Genomic DNA, 19,899 nt, shown 5'->3' with positions numbered 1-19,899 from the left:
CACTGATTATTGTTCCCGCGAACCGTGTGCACCTGGGACAGCATCCTATCCGTGGTCAGCATGCAAAGCAATTGGCTCCAGGTTCATGGGGAACCCAGTGTGCTCCCACACAGCGAGTGAGTCACAGAGTCACGCAGCAGGGAAACGGGACTATTAAATGACACCACCACGTTTATCAAGTACCGGTCGCATTGTATTCTCCCCACAATCCCATCAAATTTTCCCACATTCTACCACCCAGCCACAAACCAGGGACCGCTTACAGTGGACAATTAAGCTAATGAATTGCAAGGAAACCAAAGCACCCCAGAAAATTCACATCACCTCAGGGTCAGCACTAGAAGCCGGTTTCGAAACTGGATCTTTATGAGGTGGAGGCTCAACTAGCTGTGCCTCTGTGGAGCTCTTTACAACTCACTACTTCTGCATAATATTTGATTTTAGACTAACTGATTATTATCCCTGAACAACTGACCCCAAAACGCAATCGCGGTACCACTGCGTTCCCTTTGCTCCTGATCCAAAGTTCCCTGTGATAGAGGATTGGTGACACTGACCAGAAGCAGACCTCATAATAAAGGACCTCGGCGTTGTCTGCAGCTGGAGCCTGCCTCCTGCTTCGGGATCGTAGGTCGAACCAGCCTATCCCACTGACCGGTTGATCCGCTGGAAAATCGTATTCATAGTCAAAGTAGTCAGTAACTGCAGGAAAGGAGACGTCTCTGTTAGTGAAAGTATTCCAGTTCACCAAGAGAGTTTAAAAGCAGCCAGAAGCTCAGCCAGGTCTTCCCTCTGCCTGTGAGCTCACCTTTGATCTTATGCACCTTGACACTAGGATCTTGGATTCGGAGATGAGCTTGTAGCCATCGTACACATATTTCCTCACAGCTTAGAAGCAGACCATTCTGCCCATCAAGTCAATGTCAACTTCTGGCACAACTGTATCTATCCCATCCCGCAGCCCACACTCAGTTTTCTGCAACCCAACCCTTTTTGCGAAAGTCGAGTGCCACTCTGGGTGTGCTTTGCATCTGGCCCCTCAACTCCACTCCAGTGGCTGCTGTCTCGAGGCTTGAGGTGCACACTCTTCCTGTGGTTCACTTCACTTCACCGCACATAGATGCCACACTCAGCCAATCAGGCATACGGTACCTGCCTCAACCACTTCCTTTGGAACCTCGCTCCACATATGGACCACACTCTGGCTGAACAAGTTGCTTAGGGTTCCGAATTAATCTTTTCCCGCTGAGCTTAAGTTTATAGCTTCTCGTTCTTGACTAAAGGCAATGCTACCAAACTGGGTAAAATTCCAGCAGCTCAAATTCAATCCTGACCTCTGGCGGAGGTGTGTGGAGTCTGCACGTTCACCCTGTCACCACATAGCTTTCCCACCAGGTGCTCCAGTTGCCTCCCCACATTGCAATGACACGTGGGTCAGTGAGTTTATTGGATCTTGGAAGTGATGCTGAGGAGTTAACGTCTGTGAGGGAGAATACTTTACAGGGAACTGAGAGCACGGGTTTGATGGGATTGCTCTGTGAACTGGCAGAGACTCAATGGGCTGAATGATCTTCTGCCCTTGTGATTTACGAACGCAGGGTCATTAGAATGATGAGCTATTCATTCATTTGCCTGAGCCCTGGTGCTGTGTGGTGGAGAAAGAAGTTTACAACGACAATTAGTCATGCAGCACAGAAACCTAACTGGTCAGTGCCAACTAAGACACCTTTTGCCTCATTTGGCCCATATCTAATCCTTTCTACCCATGTAGCTGCCCAAGTACCCTTTAAGTGTTAATGTATCCACCTGGACCACTTCCATTCCAAGTACAGACACACCCTTGATGAAAATACCACCCCTCATGGTGTAGCTTACCACAGAGATAAAGAGCGAGAGAGACACATACCGCTGGAAGCCTTGGTCATCCTTGAACACAGAAAGGGGTGGACCAGCAAGCGGAGAATTCCAACACAAGGTCTCCAACATGAGGCAATGAGCTCACTCTAACCCTCTACACCTGCTCTGCTGAGTATTTCTAGCAACTTGTGATTTTATTCCTGCCAAGACCTGATGGCTAAGATCCTGACCAATGTACCCACCGTTAAAAGAAGTGCCGCACTGAGCGTTTCCTCAAAGGTTGTCCCAAGACAGGAGGCTGGAGCAGGGGGAACATCGTTTCACTTGGGAGAGTTGCTGGAACAGACCATGGAACACAGGACAGCACAAGGACAGGCGCTTTGTCTCTCTGTGTCGGCACCAACCATGTTGCCAGTGTAACTAATCCCGTCAGCCCGCACATGATCCAGCCGCACCCCTACCCTCTTCCCTGCCTGTTCAATGTGCCTGTATCTGCTTTGATCACCTCCTTTTGCAGCACCTATCACTCTCTGTGTAAAAATATGCCTCTACTTTAAATTTCCTTCTCTCACCTTAAACCTATTCGACATTTTAAATAAAATGGTAGAAGAGAAAAGAACTTTGACATATGTATTCATCTTATAACTTTATAAACTTCTATCAAGTCACACCTCAAACTCTGACACTTCAGAGTGTCTCCAACTTCTACTCGCAGTTAACCCAGTGCTTCCCAAGCCAGGCAACATGCCGGTGAATCTCTTCTGCACACTCTCTGGAGCTTTCACATCCTTGCAGTATTGCAGCGACCAGAACTACACGCAATACTCCGGATATGGTCTTACCTAACTTTTAACCTGCTGCAACATGACTCCCCACCCTTTCTATTCAACACTGCCAAAAGTGATAACCTCACTTAGGATGACAGGCTCAGAAATGGAGTACAAGCTGATCCGTAAATAATTGTAAAAGGTAGACGAGTGGCAGAGATGAGGAACAGGGAGGGTGGGGCCTACCATCATTGAACCAGCGGACACATGAAATGCCAGTGATCTCCTCCTCCACCAAAACCTTTCACACTATGCCTTCAGTTCCTCACCTGCGTAGTCCACCTTGCCTCGGACCTTTACTTCCAGCCGTAAATAGCCACAGGTATTTCCCGTTTCTTCCAAAACGTGGTACGATTTCAGAATCTACAAATTCCACAAAAAAATCTCAATTAAAGCAGTGAGCTACAACACCTGAATTTTGTTCACTGTGACGCTGGCGGCCTCACGCTCCAGTGAACCCCGTTCAATCCTCAGCTCAGGTGTCCCTGGGAGTCCCTCTGGTGCTCTGCTTTCAAAGTTCAGAGTAAATTCATAATCCGTGTTTGTATCTGTCACCATATAGTACCCTGAGGTACATTTACTTGCGGGCATCCATAGTAGAACAAGGAGGTATAATAGAATCATGAAAACCGACACAGGACAAAGACTGACAAGCAGCCAGTGGGCAAACAAAGAAAATGTGCAACTTCAAAATGCAGCAAATTAATCAACAAAAAAATTAAATGAATAAATAAATAAGTGAATAAATAAGTAGATGGGTGGGTGGATAGATAGACAGATCAATAGATAGGTAGACAAATTGGTAGGTACATAGATCTATAAATAGATCAATAGATAGAAAGATCAAAAGGCAGATCGATAGATAGATCAATGGATAGACAAATTGATAAATACACAGATTCACAGATAGTTACACAGATCGATAAATAGATCAACAAACTGATAGACAGATCAATAGACAGACAGTTTGATAGATAGCTAGACAGATCGATAGATAGACAGATTGATAAATAGACAAAAGGATGGACAGATTGATAGATAGATCACTAAATAGAAAAATCTGATAGACAGATCAATAGATAGTCAAAATGAGAGACAGATAGATTTATAGCTACATAGATCAATAGATTGATTGATAGGCAGGCAGATTGATAGACAGATAGGTCGATGGATAGACTGATCAATAGGCAGACAAATCGATAGACAGATAGATAAATAGATCGATAGATTAGATAGACAGGTCAATGGATAGACAGATAGATCCCTTCATACATACATACACACTGTGCATAAGAAGTTGTAAAGTCTTTGAAGGTGACACCTTGTGTTGTGTTGAGTGATCAGTTCAGGGTGAGGTGAGTGAAGTTATGTACGTTGATTCAGGAGCTTAATGGTTGAAGGGCAATAACTGTTCCTGATCCTGGTGGTTTGGGACCTAAGGCTCCTTTACTTTCTTTGCGATGGCAACAACAGTGAGATTAAAAAAAACATGGTCGGTGGGGGATTGTTGATTATTGAGTCTCCTTGATGGTGGATGCTGCTTCCTTATGCCAGCGCTCCTTGTGGGTACGTTGGGTGGCAGGGAGGGCTTTTCCTCCCACATCCCAAATTTGGGAGCTTACTGGTGGGTTCAGTGGACACTCTAAATTGTTCATGATGTGTGAGTGAATGGGAAAGCCTGGGTGGTGGAGGCCTGATGGGAATCTGGGGTGAGTTGGTTAGAGAGAAAGACGTGGGTAAATGGATAAGGTGTGGTTCCCCTGACAGCCAGCATAGTTTGTCCGGTCACTCCCTTTTAGCTAGTTTGGGCAATTTTGAATCAGGTCGGATTGCACATATGCAACACTGAGCTGAACTGAATATGCCTTTTGATTTTGTGTTTCATATTCTATGCTTCCCTCATCTTTTTTGTTGCTATTTGCAGGACTTAGATTTCGTTTTGCCCATGGGAGGGGGGGGGTTGATGTTTTTTTGTTCGACCGCGTTCTATGGTTCTTTGTTTCATGGCTGTCTGTGGGAAGACGAATCTCAGGTTGTATAATACACACGTACAGTACTTTATAATAAAAGTACTTTGAATTCTTTGAAAATTAAAACAAATGCCACCTCAGACGGAGCTGTTATACTTGCGTGACTCTTTTCCAGAGATGCTACCTGACCTCTTGATTTACAGAATTGTCCTCTTTTGGTAAGCACCCGTCCTGGTTTCTGCTCTTCTTCTGCCAAACCAGGTTGTCCCTCTTGACTGCATTCAGGAAGATCTGTCTCAAATCACTAAAGCCAAAGCTCATCCAAGTTGAAAACTGAAGTCCCATTACCTGTTAGTTCTGGCCAAGCGTAGTCTCTTCTACCATCACAGTCTCCTTTTAATGGTCCATCAGCAGTTCGACCCATCACTGTTCTGATAGCATATGGTCCATCGCTAACACTGTGAATCACTTGCAATGGATCAAACGCCTTTGGTACATTCATCCCCATCAACAGCTCAATTTCTGACTCAACTTCCGGCAAATAAGCATGTTCCAGGTGGGGCCTTTCCTGAAGATCTCTCTGATGGGGGATCCCTGTGTTAGGCAGTTCACAATAGCTTTCACTGTCTAAGCCAGCCACTTTCAACCCAGAAACAACGTAGCTATCCACAATGTTCTCTTGACCCATTGTGTGTAAGAGAATGCGTGTTCCTTTTCCTGTCAGGTTGGGCTTGTTCGCGAGGCTGTCTGGGCAACACACTGGTGTACTTCCTTGATCTAGGGAAGCATAAGTAACCACTGTCTTGTTACTTTTCTTAGGCTTCACCTGAACTGGGATTATGGGAAGTTTACAATCACGATCACCAGCCCCGCAAGACCATTAGATATGAAGGCAGTGTTTGCCACTGTGTTTCCTCTATTCATAGCTTGTTTCGAATCTGCAACCTTTTCATCAGCTCTGGGCTCAGGTTCGTCTTCACTTTCCACAGTAGCCAGCATAGTAGCAAAGCTGCTTTCTTTAGCTTGAAAACGAGTTTGTGACCCAGTTTTGTTCACACCTTTACTTACTGCCAGTGATGTAGCAGTGTATTTCTGTCCAAACACTGTGTGCAGCAGTCTCCACTTGCCTTTCAATAAAATCAACAGTGTCAGTGAATGTAACCTTATGGCTGTACCTCTCTTGCAGCTCGTGCACCACTGATCTCATTCTTTCCAAAGTTCATCGGGCAAGTGATTTATGAGATTCTTCGTATTAGCAGGCATGCTCAACTCCTGCATGGCCTGCACGTCTTCTATGGCATTGCAACAACTTCTAAGGAAAGGACTGCAGTCTTAAAGAGCTTTCACATCTTGATTTGATATGGGGCCAAGAAAGATCCTTTTTGATGTAGTTTTGAACTCATCACTGAAATGTTCCTGCAGTAAAGCTTGGGCCTTCAGATATCCTTGCTCTGGGCTGGCCCACTGGCAACTTTTGACAAGCTCTCTAGGGTAAACTTCAGGGTACTGATCAAGAAAATAGAGATGCTCACCATAACCTTCAGTGCTATTCCTGAAAGCCCTCAAAAATGAATGATACCGCAGTGGATCACCATCGAAGATTTGAATCTCTCTTTTAATCAAAGAGGCAGTGTATTGTTGATGCATCACTGTGCTTGTTGTTTCTGTTTGTGTCCTAATGACCTCCAGTGCAGCACTTAGACCTTTATCATCTGAAACACGAGTGCCAACAAACTGCAAACTAGTGTTCTCCAAAGCAGCTTGCGCTATTGGATACTGCATAAGTTTGGAGTAACTCTTTAGTGCAGGCTGCAAATAAACTAGGCGTTGGGGTTCAAACTCATGGCTCATAGACATTTGACCCTCAGATGAATTCAGCTTGACATTGAGCATGCTGGATTTTCTCCGTTCCATGTCGACACACGAGCACCCACACCACTTGCAGTCCACGGCACTTCAACTCTGGCCATCTTGGCTACAATTCCTTCTTGCAACTTAAGCTGCTCCGCCTGCTCTTCCTGATTTCTCTGAAGCTGTTCCTGTCTCTTCGAAGCTGTTTCACCTTTTTCTCCAAGGCCTGCTTATCCGTCAATATTTGTTGCCTTGCATATAACAGCTAAATCAGCCTTAATTTCAATGCGAACCAATGCACAGGACATCTCACTAACAACAGAACCTGCTCCACTCACATTAGACACACTGTGTAACCCTTCCTGTAACTTATCAGTTATCACGACTTGGTCTTTGACTTTGTAAATATTTTCATTTCCCTCAGGGAGCTGACCTTCAACATGGTATGATCATTTAATTTCTCTCTTAGCTTCAAGGTCACTGCTTCCAGCTGAACACGTTTTGACGTCCAAGTGCGCAAACAACACAAAACAATGGCAGTTTCAATTCAGTTTTTCAATGACAGAGGTAATTATTTCAATTCCTCAGCATTTCTAACAGAACCAAGGGTCGAAAACTTCAGGAGACCACCACTACAGCTTGCACATCCACCAAGCTGGACACAGCAACATCTGAACACTTCAAAACTCTGTTTCAAATCCAAACACACAGCGTAGAACAACAAGAAAAGGTTGTTACTTGCCACAACTGGTCCAGGTTGGTGCCTCCAATTTCTCAGACACATCCAAGTGCTGATGTTCGTTGGGTACACCTGCCAAAATCTTTACTGACAAAATGTAGTAAGAAAACTGATCCAAGATCAAAACTAAAGAATTGCCGCCAGCCAGAAACTTCAGGCGTATTTGCTCCAAGTCACACCCCATCCTGAATTGTAGGTAAGTCAATGATCCGTTAGTGTCACTGAGTCCTGGAACTCCTTCCCAGCAGCACTGCGCCTGTTCAAGGAAACAACTCGTCGCCCAGCTTCTTAAAGGAAAATGGTGATGGCCAACAGGCATCACCACTGACCCCATTCTGGGCATGGTTTAAAACTTAATAAAATTAGAGTCTAGAAAACCTTTACTCACACTGAGTGTTCCATTTCCCGTGCCAGTCACTTCGATGTTGATGTTGTCACCCAGCTGGAACTGTAAAAGGTAAGTAAAAGGAGAGTGTATTAGCATGTGTACCTGTCTGTACGGGTGCAATGAAGAACTAAGATGCAGCAGCATCACAAACACAAAGTGTCACATAAATCACAGCGCGATCAATTACGCATTCACTAAACGAGAAAGACCAGATTCCAAAAGTCCATTGAAGTGCAAAGTGGTCAAAGTTGTCATAGTTTAGCGATACTGAGGTCGAGGACCAGTGCCCTAGGAAGGCAGCGTCCATCATTAAGAATCCCCACCACCCGGGACATACCCTCTTCTCATTGTTACCATCAGGCAGGAGGTACAGAAGCCTGAAGGCACACAGCCAGTGATTCAGGAACAGCTTCTTCCTCTCCGTGCCATCCGATTTCTAAATGGACATTGAACCCATGAACACTACCTCACTCCCTTTTTACTCTTGTGTTTTTAGCACTATTTATTTTAACTATTTAATAGACACATATGCGCTTATTGTCCAGTTTTTTTCTCTATCTTATCATGTATTTCATGGTACTGCTGCCGTAAAGTTTTCAAGTTTCACGACATATGCCGATGATATTAAACCTGACTCTGATTACAGATCTGCAGATTGAATGGGTGAAGGGATGTACAGTAGCTGTTTTTGGACCTCGTGCTTGAAGCTGGCATGAGACGGCATGGCCTGAATGGTGAAGATTAATGATGATACAAGTTGCCTTCTCGAGCAGCACCTCCTGGAGGCACTACCGATGGTGGAGAGGGATGTGGCCGTGATGTTTCGGGCTGAGTCCACCACTCTGCAGCTTCTTACATTCCTGCTCATTCAAATTGCTGCACCAGGTTTTGCAATCAGTCAGGATAACAAAATAGTCATGGGCAGTGTGACAGGATTGTGTAGTCAGCAACAGGCTAATTCTCTGAACCATGTACGCCTGCCACTGTACTTGTTCCGCAGTTATGATCAAAACAAATTGCCCCCAGATTCCTGGGGAAATCCAGTGTGTTCTCACACTACAAACTAACGTACTCACTGAGTCACAATTCTACGAAGTCCAAAAAGGCCCTTCAGCCCATCGAATCCATGGGGCACCCAGTTACACACATCCTACATTACTCCTGCTTTATTCTCTTCACATTCCCATCAGCTATGCTGAGACTCTAACCCTCAGCCAGACACTAGGAGCAACTTACAACGGCAAAGCAACCGACCGACCCACATGCCTTTGCAACAGGGGAGGAAACCGGCACGTCGTGGAGACTCACACTGTCACAGGGTGAAGCTGCAAACGCCCCACAGACAGCAGGGATCAGAATCAGGTTTCATATCACGGGCATATGTCGTGAAGTTTGTCAACTTTGCGGCAGAGGGGCAGAAACTGTTCCTGAATCGCTGAGTGTGAACCCCTTCCCTGATGGCAACAATAAGCAGCGGGCATATCCTGAGAGGTGGGGGTCTTTGACGATGCCTTGGATAGGATCTGACCTTCAGGTTGAACATTGCATTCCCCTATATTCTCTTTCATCCTTAGGGAACAGAGCACACAGTGGATACCGTCACAAAGTAGGCAACTCTGTCTCAGTTGCCCACCTCACATCCACCCACTGGGTACTTGATTCCCAACCCACTGCACATCAATGCCCCAGTATGTTGTCAGGTAGAGAGTCTGCCACCTGTTCCACCCTCACCAGCAACAGGAAGTCAACAGTATTGCTATAGTATTGCAGTATTGCTGGGATATATATATCCCAGGTGTGATCCCAAAAGTAGGCAGGGGGAAGTAGGTACCTGCATGGGGTAGTCCTGGAAGCTGATACAATGGCGGCATTGAAAGGGTCTTTAGAGAGGTATGTGAACATGCAGAGAGCATGAAGAGGTATAGAATGTATAGGTAGTGGGGATCTAGTTTAATTTCATTTATCATCCTGTTCAGCAATCATTGTGAGCTGAAGAGTTGTCCCCATGCTGTATTCTTCTACATTCTGTGTTCTAAATGCTTCAGGAGTTCTTCCCTGAAGAATACCAAAGCCTGCTAATGTTACAAAGGTATTTCTGGGTGCACTTTGTACACCGTTATACTTCAATACGTGCTTTTTATCCTGAAGATGTAAAGTTTCATGAAGAACCAATAAGAAACTCCTAGCCTGTCTTTAGATGCAATTCCTACCTTCAACTCATCCTGAATCAGCGTGTTGCTCCTCTGTATTTTGAGTGTTTTCCCGTAACTTCTCCCAGGGCTGCTGAATTTCAGCTTCATGTTGACCTCTTGAGGTTCAAAAGTTGCAATGCTGTACTCAGACAGCGCCTCCAAGGCAACCGTTGTATCCTTGGCAACAAAGAGAGAGAAGGCGCAAGTTAAACTGTGGCTGCCATTGACCAATGAATTGACACACTCCAACTGAATGATGTGATTAACGTGAATCCCAAGCGATGAAATTGGGAACAGCTACAGCCCTCTGGATAAAGTTCAAATTTCTAGGTAAGATTTATTATCAGAGTACACACATGTCACCACCATGTATTCTAGGGGATTCTTTTTCCGACAGGCATACTCAGCAAATCTAGAGGACAGTTACTGTAAACAGGATCAGTGAGCGACAAGCTGTGCAAATGCCGAGATAAATAAACAGCAATAACTACTGAGAGTATGAAGTAACAAGATACTTCATACTCCTTAAAGTGAAACCGCCAGTTGTGAGAACACTGGAAATAAAATGTGTGTAGCTATCCCCTTTTGCTCAAGAGGTTGAGGGGTAGTAACTATTCTTGAACCTGGTGGCTTTTATACCTTTTGGTTGGCATGTTGATTTCCTTTCGCCTTCACCGCTGCTTAAACCTGGGTAAAAGTTGGCTGTGACATTTACCCTGATCTATTTAGGTCATCGGAAGAAACTCTGAGCAAACTAGGTTTGTAGCTTCAAGGGTGAGAAGCGATTGTATTGAAACATAAGATCCTGAGGGATCTTGACAGAATGGGGTGGAGACAATGTGGGAGCATCTAGAGGTCGGGGTCATTGTTCAATGGCCATGGGTCACTTATTTAAGAAAGGAGGGGGCAAAACTCTTTCAAGAATTGTCAGAATTTGGAGTTCTCTTCCTCAATGGGCAGCGGAAGCAAAGTCTTCAAATATGTTTAAGGCAGAGAGAGACAAGTTTCTGATATGTAAGGGAGCTGTGGATCAGCAAGGGTAGTGCGGAGTTGCACTTTCATTAAAAAAAAGTGTTGTCCTCCTTCTCCCAGTCTGCTGTCTGCCATTGGGCGTACACGAAGGGGAATGCACCCAAGCATTGGTGTACGCGAGATCTACCTGGGTAGAGCGGAATCCACCACCGTAGTTCCGTTGTTCCGTTAACCACTTTACAATAGCGCTGGCATAATTGAGTTCCTTCATGAGCACAGCTGTTAGCAGTGCATAGGCGCTGGTCTCCACCTCAATGGCTGGCGCCTGTGGGACCTGATTTAGCCGAGTTTCCTTCGCAATTAGCACTTTCGGATCGACCTTCCAATAGCGAGTATCCGTTTCTGTTTCATGATGCAAGCACAAGCACATGGTGAGGAAGAGCACGTTATGGTAACAAGAAGACCTGCTGGGGAGCCCACTGAAACAGCTGGCAGAGCCGTTGCCTCACTGCTTGCGAAGCCCCGGTTCAATCCCAACCCCAGGTGCTGATGGTGTGAACTTTGCACCTTCTCCCTGTGACCAGGTGGGCTTCCCTGAGGTACTCCAGCATTCTCCTGCACTGTAGTGACATGAGGTCAGTGGGTTAAATTGCTGCTGTAAATTGTGTAGATGAGAGGTGGCTCTTGGGGCAATTGACAAGGATACTGGGAGATAAAAATTGGATCCGTTGAAATACGAGCTAACAGGCCAGTTAGAAGAATGGGCTGAAAGATGGCAGATGGAGTTTAATGCTGATAAATGTAAGGTGCTACATTTTGGTAGAACTAATCAAAATAGGACATACATGGTAAATCAGGTTACGAACTGTACAACGCAAGAACAGGCCATTCAGCCCACAATGTTGTGTCAAACCAATTAAATTAGTAATCAAATGCCCAACGAAATTAATGCCTTCTGTCTACGCAACATCCTTATCCATCCATTTCACTCACCTTCACATGCCTATCTAAATGTCTCTTAAAAGTCCCTTATGTATTTGCCTCTACCACCACTCCAGGCAGTGCATTCCAGGCACCCCAACTCTCTGTGTGGAAAAAAAAAACTTGCTCCTTAGTCTCTTTTGAACTTACCCCCTCTCACCTTAAATGCATACCTTCTGGTATTCGATATTTCAACCCTGGGAAAAAGATACTGTCAATTTACTCTACTCTTCTTATCATAATCTTATAAACCTTTATCAGATCTCCCCTCAGTCTCTACTGCTCCAGAGAAAACAACCCAGGTTTATCCAACTTCTCATCATAGCACAGAGCATAGCATCATAGCAACAGCCTGGTAAACCTCTTTTGCACCCTCTCGAAAGGCACAATATCCTTTTCCTTTAATGGAGCACCCAGAACTGTTTCAATACCCTAGATGCAGCCTAACTAGTGTTTTATAAAGCTGCAACAGACTTTTGAATTCAATGCCATGATTGATAAAGGCAAGCGTACCATATGCATTCTTAATGACTCTATTAACCTGTGTAGCCATTTTCATGGAGCTATGAACTTGGACTCCAAGATTCCTCTTCTCCTCCCTTAACATTTAACCTACCAAGGTGCAACATTTCACATTTGACTGTGTTAAACTCCATCTGCTATTTCTCCAGTGTGATCTATATCACACTGTATTCTTTGCCAAACTTCTATGCTATCCATAACACCACCAATCTTCAGATCATTTGCAAACTTAATAATGTAACCATGTATATTTTCATCCAGGTCATTTATATACATCACAAACAACAGAGGTCCCAATACAGGTCTCTGCAGAACACCACTAATCACAATCCTTCAGCTATAATACATCCTTTCGACCACTACTTTCTGTCTTCTATGTGCAACCAGTTCTGAATCCAAGCAGCCAATTCACCATTAATCTTCTGGATCAGCCTCCCAGACGCAGACCAACTAGGGTTTTATAAAGCTGCAACATAACTTTCTGACTTTGAATAACTTAATGGTAGGGCATTGAAGAATGCAGTAGAACAGAGGGATCTAAGAATAATGGTGCATTGTTCCCTGAAGGTGGAATCTCATGTGGATAGGGTGGTGAAGAAAGCTTTCAGTATGCTGGCCTTTATAAATCAGAGCATTGAGTATAGGAGTTGGGATGTAATGTTGAAATTGTGTAAGACCAGATTTGGAGTATTATGTACAGTTCTGGTCACCGAATTACAGGAAAGATGTCAACAAAATAGAAAGAGCACAGAGAAGATTTACTAGAATGTTACCTGGGTTTCATCACCTAAGTTACAGAGAAAGGTTGAACAAGTTGGGACTTTATTCTTTGGAACGTAGAAGGTTGAGGGGTGGACTTGACAGAAGTATTTAAAATTATGAGGGGGATAGATAGAGTTGACGTGGATAGGCTTTTTCCATTAAGAGTGGGAGAGATTCAAACAAGAGGACATGAGTTGAGAGTTAAATGGCAAAAGTTTCGGGGTAACTTGAAGGGGAACTTCTTTACTCAGAGAGTGGTAGCTGTGTGGAACGAGCTTCCAGCAGAAGTGGTTGAGGCAGGTTCGATGTTGTCATTTAAAGTTAAATTGGATAGCTATATGGACAGGAAAGGAATGGAGGGTTATGGGCTGAGTGCAGGCCGGTGGGACTAGGTGAGAGTAAGAGTTCGGCACGGACTAGAAGGGCCGAAATGGCCTGTTTCCGTGCTGTAGTTGTTATATGGTCGGCAAGGATTCGGTGGTCTGAAGGGTGTATTTCTGTACTGTATTACTCTATTGCTGCATACACAGATGTAGAGGACACCAGGTTCTGTTGTCAGTAGAAACCTCAATGTGTTAGATTGCGGTCTGGAAGAGGGATCCAGTTGTGCAATGTCTCTGTGAATGACCTTGGTGGGGTGGTTGGCAGAGCAGCTGGTACACAAACATTTCAGAGCCAGAATCAGATTTGCTAACATACGCCACTGAAGTTGGCACTTTGTGGCAACAGAACAGGGCAAAACATGAAAAATAACTATAGATTGCAATAGTAAATCAATCTGCTATGCCCCCATTGGTTGAGGTTGCATTTGAGCTGTCAACGTTATCGATACACAGGCCAGGGAAATATGATACAGAGAGCGAGCTGTTGTCCATGTAGCAGGCTCACCCTCTCCACACAGCTAATGAATCCAAAGGAAAGGCAGAGACTGACACGATTTGGCAACAGTGGGCGTTACAGGAGCTGCCAGTCACTCCTGTAACTCAACACAGGACTTTATTAGGGACTCTAGCTCCAGATTTTTCCCTCGGGGTTTACTCCCAAAGCCTTCCCCATGGGTGGGTACAGCTGCAAGGTTTGAGGTCAGAGCTTTCCTTCTCCTAGATAAGCTGCCAAACACCGCTGAAAAACCCCAGCTGCTCGACTGTTAGAGAAACAAATCAATCAAGGAATGAAGAAACAAACAAGTATATAGATAGTTAGACAGATAGGTAGGTAGGTGGACAGACAGGCAGGCAGATAAATAGGCGGGTAGATAGATAGGTAGACAGATAGGTGGATAGATAGGTAGGTGAATAGTTAGGTAGATGGATAGATAGACACATTAGATAGATAAACAGTGCCACTGACAAATAGTTCAACATCTCAAGTACTGCCATTTATTGTATGATTCCCCACAGGCCAGTTCTCCCAAAGTGCAACACCTTGTACTTGTCCAAATTAAATTCTATCTGCTATTTCTAACCTTCCCCTCCACCGCCCCCCCGATATTCTGCTGTATTCCGTGGCAAGCCTCTACTTTCCGCAAATCCACCGTCCCCGCCCCCCCCCATGGCAATCGACCTTCCCCCACCATATCCTGCAGTGTTCTGTAGCAAGCCATTTACTTTCCGCAAATCCACCCTCCCACCCCCCCCCAATATCCTGATGCGTTCTGTGGCAAACCTCTTTACTTTCTGCAAATCCACCCTCCCCTCCCCACATCCTAATGTATTCCATGGCAAACCTCTTTACTTTCTGCAAATCCACCTATTATGATGCCATCCACAAGACACTCAAGAAATCAGAATTATTTAAGAAAGAGTTAGTCGTTGTGTCAGAATGCTCCGAATGGGACAGGAAATACAAGCACACAACTGGATACACACGTACGCATTTTGTTACATGTGCTGTTGTACACGGGTGATATTTATTACAGATTAGCCACAGAATAGCTCACACCTTCAAGTAGTTGTATCCAAAAGTGATAGAGGACAGAATCAGGGCACTTCAGTATATCATGCCAATGCTAACCATAAAGATATTAACTACTCTAATCCAATGTATATCATACAGTGCTATGAATCATGTTCTATGCCTTGGGAGTCAGATTTTTGTCCAGATATAGCTTCAGTGCCTGTTTCTGCTGTAGCCTTAGGCAGTGAGTTCCAGATGCCAAGTGAGATCCTCTCTATGCCTCTTACCCCCCACCCAACCAGTGCCCTCTTATTTCAGACACTCAACAATACACTACTCCAACTGCCAGAGATTGGAAAGGACATTGAAAGTTACCTTTGTCATAGGTTTCCAAGCCTTTCAGCTTTTCAAATGCCATGCGTGCTTCGGAACTGGTCGGGTCGAACAAGGTGAGAGCATAGGAGGTGATGGCGAGTGCATATGGTCTCTGAATAGACTCAACTTTGCCGAAGAGATATCGCACCGCCTTGTTGATGCTGTCTTCCTGCAACGGGCAAGTCATTGGGGGAGAGGAGTGAACAGTGTCAGTCACCACACTGCAAACACACATTTTGTTCCTTTAAAGCTGATGAGAAGTGTGCAAGGGACCAAGGTAACTAGAAGCCATCAGCATTTCTACATAATGTGGTAACAAGGTGGAGTATTTTAGTCCTGAAAAGCATTATGCTTCAGCAAGATTTCAGTTACCTCTTCAAGAGTTTCATATTCAAACATCTATTCTCTCTTCTCCCCCTCCCAAAAGCTCAAGAACACACACCACTAGCTTCTACCCTCCTGTGGAAAGCCTCTCAAATAGATCTCGTATGATAAAGATAAATTCCTGATCTCTCATTCTACCTCGACGTGGCCATTGCATCTTATTTGTTTTGTTGCTCTGCACGTTCTCTCTAACTTCAATGTTGTGTTCTTCACTCTGCTACTATTTTTTGTTTTGTCCTACCTCGACGTACTTGAGTGGGAAACAATTACCCTTTGTGACATGCAAAACAAGTTTTAAAAAAGCAATTCAGTATACATGGCAATATTAGACAGGTTAACCAATTAAGAAATCATTCTTTGAGGCAATGGGTGATCCTGCACCAAGCGCTTCTTATGCTACTTTGGATGGCAGTTCATATTGAAGGTGGACACGTTGGCTGAGGCAGGGAAGATCTCCCCTCCTGATCTGCCTAGCAACATCAGGAAGGAGTGCCCTTTATTGGATGGGTATGGCTCCAACTGCACTGAAGAAGTCCGGGACAAAACGGCCACCTGATCTACCATAGTGGCTACAGTGAGAGCCATATACAAAACAGAATGCAATTACTCAGCCAGTAATCACTCACCTAACCGCACCCACCCACACCGTGAGGTTGGTCACCAGTAACCCCTGAAAAAGTTAATGAACCACGTGGTTGAAACTAGCACTCTTGTCCAGAGTGATTTACTTAACTCAGTTTTAATTCTCGGCTAGGAAGGTGAATGTCTATGACACTGGTTGGTAAAACGGGCTTTGTAAACGGTAACAAACAATAAGCCAGTGTTTTTCAAAGTGCATTGGGCTGAACCGGCATTAAATTGGCCAACCCTAGCTGCCCTTGTGAATGTGGTGCCAAGCCCCGATACCAATGTATTGCGATATTAAAGAACAAAACTTTTGCAGGTATATTACTTTGTGGTAATTGCAGAGTCACTGACAGGAACAGCATTCATAGTCTACATTAAATGTTCTCCAGAAGGTGGTGGTGAGCTGCCTACTTGAGCCACTGCACTTGGCGTAACTCCAGAAATCAGGCACATCGATGGCTCCAGATTGATGATGTATCTGCAAGTCAGGGTGGTGTGACATGGAGGGAAGCCGAGGCGTGGCACTGTTCCCATGGAGCAGTCTGTGCATGTACCTGCAGTGCATTTTGAAGATCAGTTTCCCCTTGGGGTGTCAGAAGCTGACCCTGACCTACTCTTGTTTACATGGCTGACCCAGTTGAGCTTTGGGTCAACGGGATGTTAGTTATGGGAGACTGGGTGACTGGAGTGACAGTGAATGCCAAAAGGTAGATGGACGCGTTTTCCCTTATTGGACATGGTCATCTTATGGTGTAAACATTACCTGTCATGTAACAAAGGATGCCTAAACAGTATCGATTCCTTTGCTGCTTCAAAGACAGTGGTGTAACAGGTAGAGCTGCTACCTCAGAGATCCAAAGCCGCGGGTTGAATCACGATCTCCAGTGCTGTCTGTGTGGAGTTTACAAGTGCTCACATATCCCAACATGTGCAGTTTGGTGGGGTAAGTGGTCACTGCAGGTTGCCACTTGTGTGTGCCTGAGGAGTAAAATTTGTGGGGAGGTTAGAAAATTGTGATTAATGTTGATTTAGTGTTGGTGGATGGTTGGATGGTGAACTGTGTGTTTCTGTGGGCCATGACTCTCTCGTTGTCCTGCATGGTTTGGTGTGTATTTCAGCCATTCATTTCCCAGCTATCCAATTAGTCTGGTATGCACTCTTCAAGAGTGTCTTTACCCAACTTTCACCCCCACGCACTTGACAATCCCCTTAATGACAATCCTGTACTGAAGATGTTGAGTAAATACATCGTGTCGAGCCTCACCACTTCTTGCTTTTCCTCCATGTTGTCTGGGAAGGACGGCAGAGAACGCACCAATGCGATGGTGATAAAAGCGGTCAAGGAGATCTTATACTCTACCCCACCGACTCCACCCTACAGGAAAGGATGAAAGATCAGGCATTGAGCTTTTCAATCGATACAAAAAGAAAAGACAGCATTATCCCTGTGCTCTTGCAGAATCTCCTTACAATGAACAATGCCCTTACTTGGTTGTAGGTAATTCAATGGAGCAAAGAGCATAGGACACTACAGCACAGGTAAAGACTTCAACACTCAATGTTGTGTCAGATTAAATAAACTAATGACATCCAATCTCTTCTGTTCCAAATGGTTCATAATGCTGACCCTTTATTAGACACTAATCAGGCCACACTTGGAATATTGTCAACAGTTTTGGGCCCATATCTCAGAAAAGATATGTGTCATTGGAGACAGTCCAGGGGAGGTTCGCGAGGATGATCCTGGGAATGAAGGGGTTAACATGTGAGGAGCACTTGGCAGCTTTAGGCCTGTACTCACCAGAATTTAGAAGAATGCAGGGGTGGGGGGATCTCATTGAAACCTACCGAATGTTGAAAGGACTAGATCGGGTGGATGCGGAGAGAATGTGTCCTCTGATGGGGATATTCAGAACTGGAGGGCACAGCCTCAAAATGGAGGGGTGATACTTTAGAACGGTGGCAAGGAGGAATTTTTTAGCCAGAGAGTAGTGAATCTGTGGAATGCACTGCCACAGACTACGGTGGAGGCCAAGTCCATGGGTATATTTAAAGCTGAATATAAAGCAGAATATATAGTCTGACTGGCAGAGCACAGTACGTGTGCTTGCAACACTGTGTATCCGACAGAGTGATCAGCAGCACTGGGGCTCCACAGGGGACTGTCTTGTCTCCCTTTCTCTTCACCATTTACACCTCGGACTTCAACTACTGCACAGAGTCTTGTCATCTTCAGAAGTTTTCGGATGACTTTGCCATAGTTGGATACATCAGCAAGGGAGATGAGGTTGAGTACAGGTCTACGATAGGAAACTTTGTCACATGGTGTGAGCAGAATTATCTGCAGCTTAATGTGAAAAAGACTAAGGAGCTGGTGGTAGACCTGAGGAGAGCTAAGGTACTGGTGACCCCTATTTCCATCCAGGGTGTCAGTGTGGACATGGTGGAGGATTACAAATACCTGGGGATACGAATTGACAATAAACTGGACTGGTCAAAGAACACTGAGGCTGTCTACAAGAAGGGTCAGAGCCGTCTCTATTTCCTGAGGAGACTGACGGCCGTTAACATCTGTCGGACGATGCTGAGGATGTTCTATGAGTCTGTGATGGCCAGTGCGATCATGTTTGCTGTTGTGTGCTGGGGCAGCAGGCTGAGGGTAGCAGACACCAACAGAATCAACAAACTCATTTGTAAGGCCAGTGATGTTGTGGGGATGGAACTGGACTCTCTCACGGTGGTGTCTGAAAAGAGGATGCTGTCTAAGTTGCATGCCGTCTTGGACAATGTCTCCCATCCACTACATAATGTACTGGGTGGGCACAGGAGTACATTCAGCCAGAGACTCATTCCACTGAGATGCAGCACAGAGCGTCATAGAAAGTCATTCCTCCCTGTGGCCATCAAACTTTACAACTCCTCCCTTGGAGGCTCAGACACCCTGAACCGATAGGCTGGTCCTGGACTCATTTCATAATCTACTGGTATAATTTACATATTACTATTTAACTATTTATGGTTCTATTACTATTTATTATTTATGGTGCAACTGTAACGAAAACCAGTTTCCCCCGGGATCAATAAAGTATGACTATGACTATGACTAGAAGTTGATAATTTCCTGATCAGTCAGGGCACCAAAAGATATGGCAAGAAGGCAGGTGTATGGGGTTGGGTGGGATCCGGGATCAGCCATGATGGAATGGCAGAGCAGACTCGATGGGCTGAATGGCCTAATTCTGCTCCTATGTCTCAGGTCTGAAGGCTGATTTATACTTGTGCATCAAATGTACGCCGTACGTACGGTGTAGCGGCGTACCCTATGTTGTACTCTATGCTGAACCCTACGCCATAGCCTAACGCACACCTCTCCCAAAATGTAACCATGCATCACGACGACACAGACCTCAGCAAGTGTGATCGGTCCGTTTGGTAGCATCACATTTCCTCCTAAGCAGCAATAGCTTCCCATTAGGCGACTGAAGGGCAGGGAAGGAACTCTGGCTGCAACGCTTTCCATAAAGCTTTACAGACCTCCAAAATTATGGAGGACCCT

General features: G+C 45.0%; 1 protein-coding gene across 1 annotated transcript in view; it reads right to left on the bottom strand.

Annotated features, from left to right (window-relative positions):
• The window catches only part of LOC134346709 (complement C4-like), a 130,318-nt gene that overhangs the window by 16,090 nt on the left and 94,329 nt on the right, over positions 1-19,899 (bottom strand). The window contains exons 27-33 of the mRNA XM_063048264.1: positions 17,608-17,718; positions 15,333-15,501; positions 10,984-11,198; positions 9,843-10,001; positions 7,633-7,692; positions 2,954-3,047; positions 558-702 (exon numbers count right to left, since the gene is read on the bottom strand). Coding sequence (XP_062904334.1) covers positions 558-702; positions 2,954-3,047; positions 7,633-7,692; positions 9,843-10,001; positions 10,984-11,198; positions 15,333-15,501; positions 17,608-17,718 — 953 coding nt within the window. The remainder of the gene's footprint in view (positions 1-557; positions 703-2,953; positions 3,048-7,632; positions 7,693-9,842; positions 10,002-10,983; positions 11,199-15,332; positions 15,502-17,607; positions 17,719-19,899) is intronic.

This window comes from Mobula hypostoma, chromosome 5 (genome assembly GCF_963921235.1).
Source record: "Mobula hypostoma chromosome 5, sMobHyp1.1, whole genome shotgun sequence".
NCBI classification, from domain to species: Eukaryota; Metazoa; Chordata; class Chondrichthyes; order Myliobatiformes; family Myliobatidae; genus Mobula; species Mobula hypostoma.
This window is presented reverse-complemented; position numbering and strand designations above follow the sequence as displayed.